Source organism: Crocodylus siamensis, chromosome 10 (genome assembly GCF_052110815.1).
Source record: "Crocodylus siamensis isolate JL-2025a chromosome 10, ASM5211081v1, whole genome shotgun sequence".
NCBI lineage: Eukaryota > Metazoa > Chordata > Crocodylia > Crocodylidae > Crocodylus > Crocodylus siamensis.
The window spans coordinates 43,595,360-43,614,620 of record NC_143404.1 but is presented as its reverse complement, the minus strand read 5'-3'; the positions used below and the strand labels follow the sequence as shown (position 1 = coordinate 43,614,620).

The 19,261-nt window shown below is 49.0% G+C and overlaps 1 protein-coding gene across 12 annotated transcripts in view; it reads left to right on the top strand.

Annotated features, from left to right (window-relative positions):
- DELE1 (DAP3 binding cell death enhancer 1) overlaps window positions 1-11,915 on the top strand; it is a 40,575-nt gene extending 28,660 nt beyond the window's left edge. For 5 of the 12 annotated variants that reach the window (XM_090064186.1, XM_090064195.1, XM_090064194.1 and 2 more), the window contains 4 exons: window positions 1,173-1,331; window positions 6,744-6,836; window positions 8,357-8,513; window positions 8,798-11,915. In XM_090064186.1, coding sequence (XP_089920312.1) covers window positions 1,173-1,331; window positions 6,744-6,836; window positions 8,357-8,513; window positions 8,798-9,054 — 666 coding nt within the window. In that variant the 3' untranslated portion in view covers window positions 9,055-11,915. Of the gene's footprint in view, window positions 1-1,172; window positions 1,332-6,743; window positions 8,654-8,797 lie in introns of those variants that run through there. The other 7 variants (XM_090064191.1, XM_090064189.1, XR_016444381.1 and 4 more) reach the window with 6 other exon arrangements.
- The last annotated feature ends 7,346 nt before the right edge of the window (window positions 11,916-19,261 follow it).

The following is a 19,261-nucleotide window of genomic DNA, read 5'->3' as shown; positions in this document are numbered from 1 at the left end:
AAAACACTAACATAAACACAGTCCATAAGAGGGTTAATTCACAGGTCTGAATCCTCTTCAGCTTATAACTGCTCCTTCCTCGTGTTACAAATTGCCAAGTGCTCAAATTATGAGTGAGACCTTATGAGGGAAGATAAGCCAAAAGACCGCGTTTCTTGATTAAGCACTTTATATGCACACCCACCATATTCATACCCCAATTTCTGTTCTGCACTGGTATATGTTACCAGTTGTATTGGTGCTCAGATCAACTTAGTGGCCAGCCAAGTTGCTCTGTCAGGAGCCTAGCTCCCACTTGTGATCATCTGGTCATTCTGGAGCATTGGTTCATCTGCCATGCAGAACAAGACCTAAAATTGATGTTTCACCCCATCTTTTATAGCCTTGTCAATTCACCCAGTCCTCTAGGCTTTTGCTGGGTTATCATGGTGTTCTCTTGAAGCTGTTGTTCTCACTGTTCCAGGGCAGATTTTTCTTGTTTGGCCTTTTATCTGTCTGCATTCTTCAGCCAGTCACCAGCTGTTTCCTTTTCCACAAATACATTCTCACCCATAGAGCATACAAAAAAAAAAAAAGAGTAAAAAGGTCAAGCACTTACATCAAGCTACACTCCAATACAAAATGGCATTTAAGGCAATGCAAAATTCAAGAAAATACGCAAGATTGAAAGCAGTAGACAAGGATGTTATTTAATCAAGCTAGTATCTATGCCATTTGCATAGTACTCACTGCAGTCTTTCCTCTGAAGCTAGCTGTGGCTCAGCTCTCTGCCATGGTGGTGCTGCTCCTAGTCTCATAGCCCCTAAATCTCTCCTCAGATCCTGTGAGTTCCTGGTCTAGCCAGGCAATATTCTCTCATTTTCCTATCTGTCTGAATCCCCTGGCTTCCCCTTCCTAGGAGCCTTTTAACTTCCTGTAGCGACTAATTATCTCCCTCAGCTGGCCTGGTCCTGAGCAGTCTGTACCTAGCGTTACTGCCTGCAGCTGGGCTGTAGCCTCTGGCTCTAACAGCCTGCTACAGATGGGAGCAGGCAAGAAAATTGAACTGCAGAAGGCTACAGTGGCACCTATGTCAGAATGGATCCCTGCAACTTTCCCATCAACATCCTTAGGATATTGCAGTCTGGTGCACATACCTCCTAGGTGTCATAAGGATGTTTCTCTGGTTTCAGGCAGCTCTCTATTACTGTCATGCAGCCAGGAGTGGGCACCTCAAGGCCCAATACCGCTATGCCAGGTGCCTCTTACATTATGGGTCCAAAGCAGAAAAGGCAGACCTGCAGAAAGCAAGGACTCTTCTGGAGCAGGCAGCAGCAGCAGGGCTGATGGAGGTGAGTGTCTGTGTACAGGGGATATTGAGTAGTGCCATACCAGTAGAGCTCCTCCCTTTTCTCCTGTCCCTGGAAACAGTGCAACACAGACCATCCTAGAATGCAGTACCTTTTGGAGCACCCCTCCCCAAATATGTGGCATGTACCTACTTGCCATTTCTTTAGCTTTAAGTGTTGAGCTATTTGCTTGTTTGTTGGGTTTCTTTGTTAAAGATTGTGTTAACCTTTCTCCACTTTCATATGAGTTTTAACTATAGTGTGCCCAAACCACTAGTTTTCATCCTGGTACTGATCACTCTGTGTTTTTTGTATGAAGGAGGTATGCAATCACCATCTTTGCCCCAGGTTTTGGATATTTACTTCATAAAAAATGGAAGAGAGGACTTTTCCTCTGCAAAATGTTAGGAATTGGTGTTGAGAACTCTTGTCCTGTTTTTCTGAGTCTGACACTACCAGCCTTGTATATCCCGTGCCCAGAAGAATCTGCCACTAGGGAAACATCCATTTTCAGTAACCAGAGGCATGGTTCATCCAGGCAAAAGACATACCTCATTATCAGATGTCATCTCCCATGAATTTGGGAGTCTGACACCACATTTTGGAGTTGGCTTATCATGGCATCAAGCTCCCAGGTCTCAGTAGGGAATCAACACTGCTCAGTGTGTCACTACCCAGAGCTCCACTTTGAGAGTGAAGTGGGGCAGGGACACCACCCCTGCTGGTGCTGCCTCCAGGATCCCAACACCAGCTGTTTTGCCATGGCTGCCAAAGTGAGGTACCCCCTGCTTGGTGCAACAGTGGAGGGCACAACTTTGTGCTGCTGCCCCCCCCCATCCCCCCCACCCCGACACGCACGTGCGTGCACGCGCACTCATGCACTCACTCTCTGCTGGGCAGGCAGGGGGCATGTCACCATGGTGGTGTGGCTGACACAGGGCTCCTGGCAACAGCACTTGGTCTCCCCACAGTTCTCCACCCTCCCATGCTGTGTCCAGTCTGCTGGGCCACAGGGATGGCTGCTGCCACATGCCAGTCCAGCCAGGCTGCAGCCCCATGCCCAGCACTGCCCATGCCCATCCCCATGACCATGCCCATGGTCACGGCAGAAGTCTGGGGGGGGGCATATTCCCCCCCATAGTCCCCCATGTCACCAGTGGGTGTGCCCAGAGAAATGGTCCCCAAGCCAAGGCCCTCCAACTCTCCCATTCCATAGACTTCCCTGTATAGTATCCAGCTGCTGGGGCTGCTCCCACCACTGTGCCTGGCTGTATTGCCACCCTTACATGTGTGCATGCATATGATGCCCCCTGTCTCTAGTCCAGTCACCCTCCCATTCCCTCCAGGCCCAAGCAGCTCATTGCAGGCTGGAACATTGCATTTTTTCTCCTTTAAAGGGGAAATTCCATACTTTTCCATAGAAAACACAAAACCTAGGTCCCTGGTCATAATAAAAAATGTGCTTGGGGCAAGAACCGCCCCAGCTGATTTACAGCTGTGTCTACACATAGTAAAATTACTGTGCCTGGCAGCAGGGCCCTAAAGTTCACTAGGCTGCCCCATACTGCCTAGCTCCTAAACCAGAAGCAATGCAGCCATTTCTCCACAGAAATACAGGAAAGTTGGTTAGCATAGGCCCAGCTAATAGGCATAGTCACTCAGAACTGGTAATATGCTAACTTTAAGCACTTCATTTACATTGCTTCCAATTTGGAAGGCAGTGCACACAGAACAATGTGGATTGTTTGCTGCCAGGTGTGGAGAATTTACTGGATAGATGTGGCTTAAGAGATCCATTTCCCTTGGACTGTTGTTAGATGTCCTTTTTCACAGCTAGCGCATGAGCCTTCATATTTCATGATGCTGAGAAACATCACACATGACACATGTATGAGAAAGATCACTCTGTTCTCGGCACCAGCTTGGACTTCTCCCACCTGCTGCACCTGTCTCTGGATTCATCAAGTCTTACCAGTGGGTCTCCTGTCTCAAAAGTAGGGCCAGATGCTACAGGCCAGATACTGTTTTTGATACTGCATAATCTACTAGCCATGGTTGCCCTGCAAAGGTCAAGAAAGTTCAGCAGGAGCCCCTCCCACTAACATCCCTGCTCTATATAAGGTGCAAGGGGTTTTCTGTTAAATGTCCTCTTCCCATCATTTGGGACTACCCACTTTGTCCAAGGCAGTCTCACATTTTACTCAGTGAAATGAGAGTGCACTTGGCTGGGACTCCAGCCTTCCATCCACTAAAATGGACCCTACCACCTCCTGCTGCCTAAAGTAGTAACATTTTGGAAAGCTTACTTTGTGTGTATATTCATGCTCAAAAATTGCTCTTCAAATTTTCTGTCCAAGGAAGCTGTCAGTTTTACTAATAAATTCTTGAACCTTTTTTAGTTTTGGGCTGTAGCATCGGGAGGTTTGGACATTCAGATACTTTTTGAAGAGGTTGAAGGGATCCATATATTCGTTACACTAGCAAAAAGGGATAGTAATAAGAACCAGTCAGTTTCCACCCCGAATATTACCAGAAAGTTAAACTGTATGCATTCTTATTAGGAAATGGCTGGGATCCCAGTATTAATAGGGTTTGAGAGCACGTGCCACATCAGTTGCCTACTGTCCTTCTCCAAGATATTCCAGGACACTTTTGTTTGGAGTTCCAGCCATCCATGCTGACAACTGGACTCTGGTACGCTCACAAAGCTGGAAGCACTGATCTGCTAGTTAGCCCTGACCACACCTTCAGTTTAAGGCAAGATGGGGAGTTTAGTGTATTAACTTTGTGGCTTATTCCGTGTTTTATCATGCTATTAATTGTGTGGCTAAAAGTAAGAAGGAGCCTTGGGCTTCTGTTACTTTAATGAGAGAAATAGCAATAGAAAGATCCCTTTTTTTGCACCAGTCCTGGAAGCACTGCAATACCAGGTCAATGCATGGAGTGGACGGAGCACGCTCCGGTTCCACCAACCAATACCAAAAAGAATTTGCTCAACATGAGCGGAAGGCAGGGAGAGGCTGAAGGGCTGCCCTGGGAAAACCACCTTCAAGATCATGGTATCTCCCCTGCCAGGGAGCTGAACAGGGGCCAGCCACAAGAAGAAAGGAGCAAAGCAACACTGCTGCCTAAGCAGATAGCTGCCTATTAGAGGGAAGGAGCATGCATCTCCAGCCAGTTAGGAGAGCTCTGCCTGGGGAGGAGTTAGCTGCAAGGGAATTGACAGCTAAGGTAATAAGCCCTTAGGGCAAAGCCTAGCTGGGAGGCTGCTAGAGCATCGGTCAGAAGCTGCCATGGCAACCAGCCTTCAGGCCCTAAGGAGAAACCCCTGCTCAGCTGGAGTGCCACCTGGCTGAAAGGGGCAGAGCTCAAAAAGTTTATAAACCTAGGACGTAAGTCAGGAAGATTAGTCCTAGCAAGCTGCAGAGTGGCCAGCTTCTGGCCACAGACTACAGGAAGAGGGTCTGCTGACTCCTGGAATTCCATAAGGATGTAAGTAGGGTGTTTCTGTCGGGGGGTATAATCCAGGGCAAGGAGATGTATGGCTGCTCTGACAGTAAGCAACTGCTGATGTTTGGACTGTGCACAGATTTAGTTTGTTATAGCCAGTGTGCTTATACTTTTGTTACGGTTTGAGCTGGTGACTTGGGACTGGTGGAGGTCCCAATAGTGCCACAGTGTACGTGGGTGTCCTGAGCCCACCAGAGGCTAGGGGGCCAGGACATGGAGTGCGTTTTGGCCCCCAAACAGGTGCCAGCCCAAAGGGAGAGGATAGCCTAGTTCAGGCATTAACCAAGCAGAACCAAGGGGTTCAGACAAACCAAACTGAAGTAGACTTAATGCCGTGAGCTGGGTGGAGAGTGCCCAGAACAGGGCAGAGACAGGACCAGGGGTCTAGACGGACAGAGCTAAAGTAGACTTGGCACCCCAAGCTGAGTGGAGAGCACCCAAAGCAGGGTGGAAGGACCCAGACAAACATCAAGGGCAGGGCCAGGGCCAGGAGCGTCCAAGAAGAACTGACACTAGGTCCAGTGGGCCCAGGATCCAAATAAGAGAGAGATGGGGGCTGGAACCCAGAAGCTCAGTCTAGCACAGTAGACTGGAGCTAGAGGGCCCAGCAGAAGAAAAGGGACAGAGGCTGAGGCTCTTGCCACTGTGTAATCACTCCTTTGTCATCTGTAAGGCATGAGCGTGGTGTAAAGGGTGGTTGGAACCACATAATTAGCCTTTAAGGCCAAGGGTGGAAACATCTAAGCTCAGGAGTGTGAGACCAGGCTTGGGAATCCCTGGGGCAGCCTCTGGGTTTTTTTGTTTTGTTTTTTTGTTTTGTTTTTTTTTAAGAAAGATAATAGCATGGCAGGAAATTCAAGGGGAGGTAGGCTGGACAGGGCTCTCTCTCTTTAGGCAGAGGGGGCTGCAGAGGCATCATGGCCACACTTGACACTCTCCACCCAGCTCACAGCACTGAGCCTGCTTTGGCTTTGTCTGTCTGGAGCCTTTGGTCCTGCTCTGTTACACCTGGTTACTAAAGATGTGATTATCTACTTAATCATGTTTTAAGTGTAATGTCTGCCAGGGGCCTCAGGTTTTTCCAAACCAAAGGTCTGATGTAAAGGCTATCTGAAATTGAAATTCTTTATCCTTGCCTCTCTGCAGTCCTGCTGTAACCTAGAGTGCAGATCACTGCAGACCATGTTTGAAGGATGAACCATCACTTAATCTTATAACTTGTCCATCAGGATTACTTGTGGATCTGTGCTCCTTCATCTTTTCCCCCGCTGGTCTGTAGCTATTCCAAGATGCGCATTCAGTGGCAGAAAGTAAGAAATATTTGGGGCTTGAGGCATAAGTGATCTAGGTAGGAACTTGGTTGCCAGGTTATTTATTATACACATGCCTAGTCCCTAGGGACAGTATTTCTGAGAATGTGGGGTGTTGGTGCACCAAGGAGAGCTCTCTGCTTAAGTAGCAGTCATGGCAGTACAGCTACTCTGGTAGGTTCCTGTCAAATAAGGCTTTTTGGCAACAGGCCCAGTACGTTTTTGGTACACAGTCTTTGCTACAGTGCAGTATGAGAAAGTAACCTTGGTTGAACAATAAAAATCATTGTGTAAAGTACAGTACTTAAGGTCAAATCATATTTTCCCAAATACATTTTCTTTACATATATTCAAGGCTTCCTGTTTTTTGCCAAGACAGAGGACAATCCCTTATTCCTTAGAAATAATATATTCTCTTCCCAGAAAGCTGTACAGAAAGGAGGATGTTTCCTTCCTCAGTCTTGTTGTAAAGTCCACAGGACATCATGGCTTGATTCTCTGACAGGGAGCCAAGTACTAGGCATCCTGATAGTAGCGCTTATGAAAAATTGCGAGCCGACTATCCTGAGTGACTTGTGTGTGTGGCTTGCTGCAGGCACAGGCCTACCTTGGGGTACTCTACATGAAGGGGATGTTTCCTGCAAAGCAGAAGGCTCTGAAGTATCTGTGGCTGGCAGCCAAGAATGGGGTATGTGCTTCTTTTCCCATGAGTACGATGTTATACCTGCTGTGGTCTTGTATTCTCCATCATTCATTCATCTCTGCACCAGGGCTCATTGGTTAGGAACCAGGACTGTAGACTGTCAGGGAAATGAGATTCTCTCCAAATAGCAAGGTGAGCTGCACTGGCGTTAAGGAAAGGAGGGGCACTGAAAAAACTCAGAAACAGGGTGAATTTGTAAATTCACCCCATCCATTCCATGACCACCTGCCTCCCTTCCCTGCCCACCGCCGCCTCCTCCTTGCTGGCTGTTCTGGGGAACAGTGGGGGGCACCTCCACCAAGATTCCCCACCCCGCTTCACCCTCCGACAGGGGGAAGCTCTGCAGCTCAGGCGGCCGGGGCATGTTTGCCACTGCCACAAACTTTGGCCTGTGCAGCCAATTGCCTCCCGCCCTCTTAGCGGTGCATGCGCAGTTGGCCAAAAGCGTTTTGGACAGACGTACACACTAAGCCCTTTTTAGATATAGATAAAGAATTCCATGGGCTAATCACTTTTCTAAAAAAAAAAGTATTCAATTTAACAGGTTTAATGATAGAATCATAGAGAAGTAGGTCTGAAGGGGACCTCTATTGTCCAATGCCTGTCAGTCTTTGTAAATTAGAGTGCACAAGTGACTTTCCGCCAACCCATTTATTCTTTTGTATGTGCGCCACATTAGCCCTTGAACCTCTCCCCAGAGTCTTATTCAGGCTTCCTTTCTAGAGAAGCTTTTGCAGGGCTATGCTTCTTTTTTTTTTTAACCCATCTCTAGGCCCCCTTTTTCCCCCATAAGATGTCTAATGCTGCATATAGAGCCATTCCATATTTAGATACCATTTTAATGAGATACTTGCAGTGAAGCCTACACCTTTCCAGTTAACTTTCAGTGGTCACTGTGTCTGAGAAATTTGGATTGCTCACTCCCTATTTAGTTTGGAGCAGAAACTTGTGTGGCAGACTTTTAGAAAACAGTGGTGTATGGGTGGCCAAAAGAGAGCTTTTTGTTGATGAGGAAGAGCAACTTCTCAGTAGCTATTCACTGCAGTTTTCCAGGACTTCCATGATTCTGTTCTGTGGGAGGAGTATGCTCTGTTCACCATGAGTTATAGTTAGGACCACATATGTTTCCTTAGCTCTGACCTTTGTTCCTTAGCTCTTTCTTAGTTCTTAAGCATTTCATTATGCTGTTTGATTGCTCTGTGAAGTCAGGAGTTTGGTTTGTTTCTATATTGGAGTCCTAGAAATCCTAGAGTCCAAAAAAAAAAAAATGATGGGGGAGGAAAGGGAGATGGTTTACAGTGAAGATATTCCTCAGGAGATACTTAGAAATGTAACTTGTTGATGGGGGACTAGTCTAGGCAGACCATGTTGGACAGTAGAACAGTAAGTCTAGTGGAGTGTCAAGATTTGGGGTCTATACTGTTTATAAAGGCTGTCTTTTCCTGTACATGTATTCTAATATTCTGTCCTTGCTGGGCTGACTACTATGTGTCTGTTACATTTAGGATTCCCAAAGCAGGTACCATGTTGGTGTTTGCTATGAAGAGGGCCTTGGAGTCCAAAAGAACTTGGCAGAAGCAGTGAATAATTACCAGCAGTCAGCTGCTGCAGGAAACTGGCTTGCTTGGGAGAGAGTGCAAGCCCTAGAGCAACAGTGTGCAGGTACCATAAGCCTGGGATGCCTCACAGAAGGAACGTGTAGAGGTGTGTGGGGAGGAGTGGGAGAGCTCCCACTGCCAGCAATCTGTGTCAGTGAGTGGTGAGACCCTGTGCCTTGAAAAGGAGAGCATCCATTGCTGCAGGTATTATTACAGGGGAAGGGTTTCTCTCCCCTCAATCTCTGTGTGCTCAGTGCTCATTTGTCAGTTCCTGGAATATTTGAATAGGGGGACCACTCCTGTGAAGCTTGAGGTTTTCCTAACATCTTGTGTGTATCGTTCATGCAGCCTCTGGAACCAGCTGCCCAGCATCTTATCCAAGGATAAGAACAGTCTCCTCCAGCCCCAGCCTTTTGGTCCATGAGCAAACTTCCCTAAAGCCTCAAGCCTCTCAAGCAAATTGTCCTGGTCTAACTGTGTCCCACTCCTGGAGCACAGGCAGCTGTAGTGCAGCCACCGTAAGAAACCTGAGAGGAAGGCCTGCTCTGGAATACAAGATGAGTACACTGGACTTCTCTCACCTGGAGAAACACTCATGGCTCTAATCTCAGGAGATGGCAGTCCACTAATAAAGACTGTTAGAAAAAAATCCCCTCCTTTTATATAAAGTGTATAAAGAGAATAACTTTAAATTAAATTAAAACAATGTAACACTACTGAGCATGCAGGCAAGGTAGGGAAGTAGGTGTGAGCATTTATTAAACAGGGTGGCTGTAGACTGGATTTGTTAAAGAGAACCAGAAATGCAAATCTAGGCCTCCCCAAGCCAGACAGACGTACTGTAACAAACCCCTGCAGTGTCAGCTACAATCACTACAGCTGATGAGGAATTTACAGGCAGTCCTTGGACTTATGACACAATTGGTTCCTGAAAACTATATCTTAAGTTGAAACGTCATAACTCAGATCCAGTTTGCCCATAGGAACAACGTTGTGCATGGGGGACTGGTTCCTAAACCAAGGTCTGATACCCTATTTTCACCAAAAATAACCCAGTATTTCGTATTCAATTATAGATGAGTAATATAGCTACATTAATGTATTTATATTGTAAATTGCAATCATATTGATTTGGAAGGACTTGTTTGAGATGACTTTGCTGGACTTTTTGAAGGGCTCTTGGCTGGAATCTTCTCAAGAGTCTTGGCTGCAGGTTTTTCTGGAGTCTTGACACTTTCTTAAAGAAAGCAGACCAAGGAAGTTTGGATAGATGTTCTCCAGGGAGATGGGCGATGCAGCCAACTTGTTCACTGGCATCATGTCACATCAGAACAAGCATCGTAAAGTCAAAACTGACATCAGAGTCAAAATGGTGTCAATTTCTAAACGTTGTAAGTGCTGTTCATTGTAACTTGAAGTGTCTTAAGTCAAGGACTGCCTGTACTTTATATAGAGTGTCCTAGGGGTTAGGGTCACAGGCCAACAGGGAGGGAAAAATACAAGTAGATAGGTATCCAAAGTATAACAGCATGCACTTAGAGGGCTAGTAAACAGGTAGTGGTCAGTACCGCTGGGGTACATACATTCAACGCATGCAGTCCCTTGCCCACCTCCAGAAGCATCCCCAAAATTCAGCCTTTAGTTCAGAGTTGCTCTGTAGGTCTGTAGGTTGTGGACTCGTGTGTAGTCAGTCTGTGGCTCATCTATCTCCTTCAGTCCATCTCACAGCAGGCACCAGGGCTGTGCCAGGGCTCAGAGATTGCCTCCTCTTCCTCCTGCTCCCAAGGTCTTCAGTCTAGCAGCAGGGTTTCTCATCACTGCCTCTTCCTGCTTCCAGCTGCCTCTGGGATTTGTAGCCCATGGTCAGTCAGCAGGACTCCACAAGGTTGCTCCCTTTCTGTCACATACTCGTATCACATTTTCAGTGCACACAATGCATTACATTACACACTGCATATATTACAATACTATCTGCACATCATGTTTGTGATTCCAGTAGTTATGGAGGAGCCACTTCAATATTTGTAACAAAGCTACTGAAGCAGAGCTGGCAGTATATTTAAACAAAGTGCTGCTAAGCTGTAACTAGTGCAATAGAGGCTTGCTGTGTCTGAAATTCTCTTTAGCCTTCCATATAGGTGCAGAGCTTAGCATTGAGTATTTTGTAGGCAGTGGTGGAATGGCCCCCTCCTTTCACAGAGTTACTTTTTTATTTAGAAAACTAGCTGTTCTGCTTCATGCTGCTGTTTTACCTCCCAAATTCTCTGTTGTTTTTGATGGCTGATCACCAGGGATCCCAGTTTTCTCTGTTAAAAATCCAAAATTCTCTGATTGAAAACCCCCAAATCCATGTTTTTTCATGATTAAAGTGAAATTTTGGCATTTGATTAGGATTTTTTTATCATGGAAAATCAGAGCTCCCCCTGCCCCCTTTGCTCACCAGGACATGGATCCAGCTGCCCCCTTCCCCACACTGAGCAGTCCTGATATGTTAGTGCCCCTCACTCCTAAGCTACAGCCCTCACCAGCCTTGCCAGTGTCCCTCACTCTTGACCTGCAGCCCTTGTCCACCCTACAGAAAATTGCAGCAAGCCTTACCAGAGTCTTGGAACACGGAGACAGGAGCTTGGGAGCAACACAGGACTACCAGGTACCAGCTGGCATTATATTCAGGGTTTGGCCCCTCACCAGCTGCTGCAAGATCCCAGGCAGAGGCCATTCCCCACTACAGAAAAAGGCAACCCCTCCCACACACCCCCCAGTCCGTATCTACCAATCTAAGGGAAAATTCAGTCCTGACTCCAATGCAACATAAGCCTGACCCTGAGCCAGAGGGGAAAGACCCTGTAGCCAGACCTGCTCCAGGGCTGAGTCTCAGTTGGAACATAGGAACATCCCTGACCAACCTCTTCATGAATACCTCCAGTGCTGAAGAGTTCACAGCTTCTCTGGATGTTTGTTTCACTTCCCCCTGCTCTAAATGAGAGTTGAACTAGAATTGAACCAGAACCTAAAAACTGGTTTGAACTGGTGTTTTGACTTGAACTGGAACTGAACCATCATTTGCCCTTTCCTGAACTACAATGCGAACCAAGCTGCAAAAAAAAATCACTGGGGTCACCAGTGTAGGGGTGAATTTAGATGGGCTTCTGGCCTCCCTGACTAGAAAAACAGACAGAAAAAGTGCTGATACTGCTTATTTCAGTTATATGTTTTGAGATGAAAAAAATCCTGCATGTCTTATTATGTGCACAGAGGTCCTATTAAGTAAACTTGTTTTAGTTTCTCCAAGGTCATATTTTTTTTCTCTGTATCTGTCTTAAGTATAAAAATGTTTGAAAACTTAGAGAGGGGGAGGATTCCTTGGAAACAGACAAGTGAGTGATTGCCCTTGTCGTAAGAAATCCTCCCTGTGATCACAGTATAGCCCTAAATAAAGAAAAGCTGGCTGTCAGTTCTGATTCAACCACAACACAAAGTTTGATTTCTTCCACACCAGTTAGACTTGTGCCACTGGTTAGAGCAGGGTTATTAATTAAATGGGGGTCACCAGGTAATCCACCAGTCAGATTGTGGTGACTGGTTCAGTCTTCATTAAAACTGCATTAATCCTCCCACTGGGGCCAGAGGATGGCAGGACCTGCTCCCTGCAGCCCTGCCAGTGTGACCTGCACCCCTTGTCCTGGCACCACCAGCACTGCTGGCATGATCTACAGGTGGGTATATGGGGCAGGGGGTGGGGGGACATGGAGCTGGGGGAGTGCTTTCTGGAGCTTGGCCCCTGCCCTGATGGTGCAAGGGTGGTCTGGACTCACCAGAGCTTGGCCCCTGATGACCCAGACTGGCCCTGCACCATTGAGGGGGGTCCTGATGGTGCAGGGCTGGTTCGGGCTCACCAGAGCTTGGCCTTTAGCCCCAGTGGTGCAGGAATGAGCCCAAAGCCATGGCTCTCCAACTCTTTCCACTCCCCCCAATAAACTTACCTGCACGCAGCTGCCCTGTCTGGCTATATTCTCACCACTTGTATGTGCGTGTGCATATACACACGGCACCCCCTGCCTGCAGCCCTAGTTTTTTCCCCCTTAACCTCCCTGGCCCTGCCTCTGCTCCCCTCAACCCCAAAGCAGCATGTTGCAGGTTGGAACTTTGCCAGCCTGCAAGGGGAACCCCACAGTTTCCCACCGCAATGCGATGCTGCGGCTAATAAAGCAACCAAAACGCTGGCTTGCATCCATAGATGCTTCTCAAGCAAATCCCGGCACGTCATTCTCCCCTTGTACTCGGCCTTGATGAGGCCGCAGCTGGAGTACTGCATCCAGTTTTGGGCTCCACAATTCAAAAAGGATGTGGAGAAGCTTGAGAGTCCAGAGGAGAGCCACGCACATGATCAGAGGTCAGGAAAACAGATCTTACGATGACAGGCTGAGAGCCATGGGACTCTTTAGCCTGGAAAAGCGTAGGCTCAGGGGTGATCTGATGGCCACCTATAAGTTTATCAAGGGTGACCACCAGGATCTGGGGGAACGTTTGTTCACCAGAGCGCCCCAAGGGATGACGAGGTTGAACGGTCACAAACTCCTGCAAAACCATTTTAGGCTGGACATTAAGGAAGAATTTCTTTACTGTCCGAGCCCCCAAGGTCTGGAACAGTCTGCCAGCGGAGGTGGTTCAAGCACCTACATTGAGCACCTTCAAGAGTAAATTGGATGCTTATCTTGCTGGGATCCTATGACCCCAGCTGACTTCCTGCCCTTTGGGCAGGGGGCTGGACTCGATGATCTCCCGAGGTCCCTTCCAGCCCTGATGTCTATGAAATCAAAGGGGAAAAAATCTGGGTTCTTTTCCTCTAAAGGAGAAAATCCACAGTTTTGCCAGGAAACAGAAAACCCAGATTCCTGCTTATCACACACGATGCTGAATATCATAATGGCATGTGGTTGAAGGGTTGCCTAGACAATTTTTAGAATCCTACAACTCTGCGAGGGATCTCAAAGGTCAACTAGTTCAGTTCTGCACAAATACAGGATTTAATGTTCCTAATAGATAGAGGTCTATCCATCTTCGTGAAATTGTCTAGTGAAGGAAACTAACATCCCACTGAATTAAATGCTCACTGCGTCTGAGTGAGCAGATCCAGGGGCATCTGGGATCAGAGTGGTAGAGTGAGGGCCTCCCTATGGCTTCAGTGCCAAGTGGGGAGTCCTGTCTGGCGTTTAGGAACAGCCCCCACTCCCACAGCGCTCAGATCCAACTCTTACATTCTATTAATAATTAAAACCTCTTTTGAGACTAAGGAGCATGTCGCTGAGTCTGCACGCTAGGCATTTACTTCCTTTGGGATGAGACAAGTGACAGAACCCCTTTATACATGTGCATTTGCATGTTCTAATAAAGCTCAGAATCATACCCCTAATGTATTCAGTCACACAACTTCAGTGCCACTTGCTCACATACACGTGACTTTTTCCTGCTCCCCCTTGCTATACCTATACACATACCACTGAAATTTGCCCTTCCCCTGGGCTCACCCACACCACTAAGGATTGCCATGAAAAACCATAAAGCCCAGATTCCTCCACCCTCCCCTGATCGACTTGCCACATATTCTGACAGTTTACTTTCCACAACCCCCACCCCCATAATCACACACCTGCACTTGTCTGTCTCTCTCCCATCCACACACAAAATGAGGGCTACCCCTTTATGACTCTTGCCATCCTGCATACAAATTTCTCTTGCCCCAAAACAGTATAATTCTTCCTACATACATACTTTTCCCCCCACAGTTCACTCTGCCAACCCTCCTTCCACGTCCCCTGACACTGAACTGAAATAGTCACAGGGTGAAACTTGAGCTGTTCTCTGGACTATTGTGCTTTCCAGGCTGCTTTCTTATATTCCAACTGGGCTAGTCTCCAGGCTGGGCTTCTTAACGCCTGCATTTCCCACACCCTTGTTATCCCCAAGGGATCCCAACTATCTGCTGCCTGATACAGTGCAAGAAGCTTGCTTTGGAATCCAATCACTTCCCTGCTGAGGAAGCCAGAGATCAAGAAGCAGTTGTAGGCAGATCCTATCCTGGCAAGGTTACAGGAACCATGATGTCTGCTGCAGTTTTGGGTAGCCACTGGGATGGAAATACTGAATGCTGGGGTTTCTTGGAAAGGAAGCATACCAGGAAATAGCAAGGGCCTCCCAGGACAAAAATCAGCAAAGCAAAGATGAAGAATGAGCTGCACCTGGTGAAGGAAGTTAAAGACAACAAGAAGAGGCTCTATAAGTATGTTAGCCAAAAAGAAAGGCTAAGGAAGCTGTGGGTCCACTATTAAATAGCCAGGGGTAATTCTTAGCAACAGCTACATTGCCTGTCTTCACAAAAAAATTAAGCTGCAACCAGACACGTAATAAAGATTACTTGGGTAAGGATGGAAACAAGCTGAGACATGAGATAACAGACTCAAAGAGCTATTTATGGCTCTGAATGAATTCAAGAGAAAGAGGGGAAGTGTGGGTCCCTTACTAAATGGGCAAGGCAACCTAGTGACAGATGATGCAGAAAAGGCTGAACTACTCAATGTCTTTTTCACCTCAGTCTTCACAGGCAAGGTCAGCTCCCAGATTACTACACCTAGCAACATAGTTTGGGGAGAAGGTGAGCAACCAACAGTGGTAAAAGAACAGGACTATTTAGAAAAGCTGGACATGTATAGGACCATAGGACCAGACACGCATGCAAGCGTTCTGGGGGGTTGGCCAATGTGACTGCAGAGTCACTAGCATTACCTTTGAAAACTTGTGGCAATTGGGAGAGGTCTTGGATGATTGGAAAAATGGCAAATATGAGGCCCATCTTTAAGAAAGGGAAGATGAGGATCCAAGGAACTACACACTGGTCAGCCTCACCTCAGTCCCTGGAAAAATCAAGGAGCAGATCTTCAAGGAATCTATTTCTGAGCACCTGGAGAAGACAGTGATAAGGTCTCTCACAACATTCTCCCAAGCAAGCTAAGGAAGTATGGGTTCAATGAATGGGCTATAAGGTGGTTAGAAAACTGGCTGGGAACAGTCCTGTCAGAAGCTGTGCATGCTAGTCAGAGCCCAGCTGGTGGGCACAGGCTAGAGTGTGGCACAGGCTGCCCTGCCAAGAGCAGGTTGGGATGCAGAGCACCGCAGGGGCAGACATGGGCTGGATCCAGTCAGTTGGCAGGCCGGATCCAGCCCATAAGCCATATTTTGCCCACCCATGAACATTGGTGATATGTAGGGGGTGCACGCATGAAAAGCACTACCGGCAGTGCCTGTGGGAGGTCACCACTCACCCCCCATGCCACTGGCGTCTGCGGGTCAGGGACTCCTGATTGCTGCTGGCCACTGTCAACGGCATCTACAGGTGGTTGCCAACTGCTAGTTGGCACTTGCCACCCTCCTCCACCAATACCGCTGCAGCTGCCTGCAGGAGCTCCCTGCTCAGCCCACCTCCCACCACTGACACCGTCACGACTGCCGGCAGGAGCTCCCTGCTTGCCACCACACCCCCACCACTGCTGCCTGTGGGCAATCACTGTGCCCCCCCCCCCCCAGCTTCTGTTCATGCCCCTGGAATAGGGTGTCTAGCTGAGCAACTGGTGCCCCCCCCCAGCAGCCAGTTAGTGACCGGGGGGGTGGTCCCTCCATGGCCAATCACACCAATCAGCGGGGAGGAGTCGTGCACACTAACCGGGAAGCAGTGTTCCCTCTAAGCTGGCTTTAAGAGGGAATACTGCCTGGAAGTGCTAGCGGTGTGCATGGAAGGGCCAGCAGCACTTTTCCTGGTGCCCCTACTCCACTCCCGCCTACCCCCCCGTGCCCGCTGCCTAAGCACGAAACGCTGCTCCAGTGCTCTGAGGCAGTGCATGTGCACCCCCATGCACCCCCTACGCATCACCACTGCTCTCTAAGGAAGTTGTGGGATCTTTGTCACTGGAGTTGTTCAAGAAGTTGTGCAGGTGCGTGGTTGCACACTGTGAACTATGTAGTGGGTTTTTTTAGTGTGCTTTGAGCTGCCAAGTGAACCACAAGGGCCACTTGGCAAAGTGTTGGAGGTGGAGTTCTATATATTGGCACACACACAAAAAGAAGTCATTGGACAAGCTGTTCAAAAAGTGGTTGATCTAGGGCTATGTCTGTGTTCTACTATGCATATTTTCTATGCTTCTGGGCTTTACCAGTTGCCACAAGGGGCTGAGAAGCAATTTTTCCCCTCCTGCTGCTACATTTGCTTCAGAAGCATTAAGTGTTGGCTGCAGCCATGGCTGTGGCTTTTAACTGAGGTCCCTTCCTCAGCCCTTCCTTGCCCTTGCTCATGCTAGTACTTAAACCAGAGATTCCTGGCTAGAGGCTATTGCCCCTCCACTTCGGGTCAGAATGACTGGTATATTTTCAGTAAGTAAGCAATTTTACCTGTGGGATTTTTGCCTTCTTCTAAAGTACCAGGGGTTGGGGGTGGCCCTCTGTAACAGCACTGGGCCTCCATGATGCCCCCTGGTGGCCATATGGCTCCTGCCTGGCTCATTCTCTAAGACAGGCTTGTCCAACATACGGCCCATGGGCTGCGACGGGAACCCCTTGTCCCTCCCCCATCCACTCAGCAGCTTCCTAATGGCTGCTGAAGGGCTGAGGAAGGGACACGGTTCCCACACGCACCGCGTCAGCTTGACATTGCCCACACAGTACGGATCCTCCCCTCCCCCCTCATTTCACTGTGTCCCTTCCTTGCCCCACCCCTCCCTTCTCCATTTGCATGCCAGCTCCTCCCCTCTCCCACATTGCAGGGTTTCCGTTCCTAGCCCTGCCCCTCCCCTCATTTGCATGCCAGCCCCGCCCTGCTCTGGTCCCCACCGGCCGCATGGGCTGGAGCAGGTCGCAGCGTAGCGGGTGGGTGGACGCAGGGGGTGCGGATGCCAGCGCAGAGGGATGCTGCAGCCAGGCCCACGGGAGATGCTGCTGTCGCTGTTGGGGTGGGAAGCAGGCGCCACTCCCACCTCCCTGCATCCCCCCCACGCCCGCAGACATCACACTGGGGGTGGTGAGTCACAGACCCCGGGAAGGGAGGGACCCCTGCCGCTTGGGCTCGGGCTCAGGCTTGGGCTGCCCCAGGGGACAGGGAGCAGGGGGTGTCCCTGTGTGGCAGGCCAGTAGGGGGTGCTCCTGTGTTGAGCCACCCACCTCACTGCACCCAACCACCTTCCAGGCTCCCAGTGCCTCCCTAGGGGTGCCTCGCGTCCGGCTGACCCCCTTCCTGGAACACACTTGCTAGCCTGGGGGTAATGTATGCTGCCACCACCCTGAGAAGGGACCCTCTCGGACCTGTGTCCTTGGGGAAACACAGGCCTAATAGCCCTACGGGTGCTTGACCCAGTACAGACACTTGGGGCACTTCCCCAAGTTGGGGGCCAAAAAGGAAAGTCTCCCTTAGTCCAAAGACCTAAGGGGCCTCTTAGGCATAATTTAGACCCACCCCTCAATAAGTCTCCTACACTGGTTACAGAGGAGAACTTTATTGATTACAGGGGTAGGGTGGAAATAGGGTACAAGATAGAGCAATATCATAGAAATCCCATAGAGCAAAACAGTCTGGCTGAGGTAGCCTTTTGATCACACGTCTGAGTTACTGCCAGCTATATATCTAACCAGATCTCGAGTAGCTTACTCACAAGCATCATCCAGAGGCTGTTGGAGATTCCCTCTGGAGGCAGGCTGTTCCTAGCTCATGAGTTATGGGGGAGAGAGCCAGTTTCAGATGGTCAAGTTCCTCTTTGAGTCCCCCGCATGGCTGCTGCACCCTCCTCTTGGGCAGTCTTAACTTATATAGCCCCTGTTACCTTATTTACCTGGTCCAATGGAGGCCAGCACCTCTTGGCTGTCAGCCAACCAATTTGAAGTACATCACTAGTTGCCCGGCAGATTTTAGCCCACCAGGTAGAAGCCCCTCACCCAGGTAGCTGATACCAGTCATGTAGGCAGAGGGAGCAGGTTTCCCCCCTCCCTCAGGAATGTAGCCAGCTTAAGTTACCTAAACAGATAGGGTAAGGGTTTGTCTCCTCTGCTGGGCCCATCCTAATCAAATTGTCACAGCACAGAGATTTTGGGGAGAAACAAAGGTGGCTTCCTGCCACACCCTGTACATCCCACACACCCCTGTAGAGTCCCCATGTGAACCCTGGCTGCTCAGCCCAGGTGAGCAGGTGTGGGATCATCCTCGAGGCCTCCCAGGTGACACGGAGGACACGGTGGGGTCAGGCGGCACCCCTTGACTCCTGTACCCCCAGGCTGCAGCCAGACTGGACAGGCCGCACGAGCACCTGCTCCTGCCAGACCACTGGGTGATAAAAAGGTCATGATCCGGCCCCACATTCAAAAAGGTTGGACACCCCTGCTCTAAGAGCTTCCTTGCTCATCAGACCTCGTTCTTATTAAAATTTGGGAAGGGAGGGTGCTTACAAATCTTAAGAGTGGCCCCTTGTCAACAGGTCCCTCCCATACCCTCTTGGCTCCAGTTTGAACCCCGGGCACCTGTAGCCTTAAAGGCTGATTACGTGGCTCCAAGCTCCCTATACACCATGTTTATGCCTCATAGATGTCACTGTACTATCACTCTCCCTTTTACGGGTCTTGGCCTTATCAGCCTCTGCCCCTTTTCTCTTGCTGGGCCTTTTAGCTCAGGCCCACGGTACCAGACTTAGCTTCTGGGCTCCAGCCTTAGTCCTGCCCCTTTGGGCTCTAAGTTAGCCCCTCTCAGGCTTTGGGCCCCTGGCCCTATTTCTTCCCTCCTTT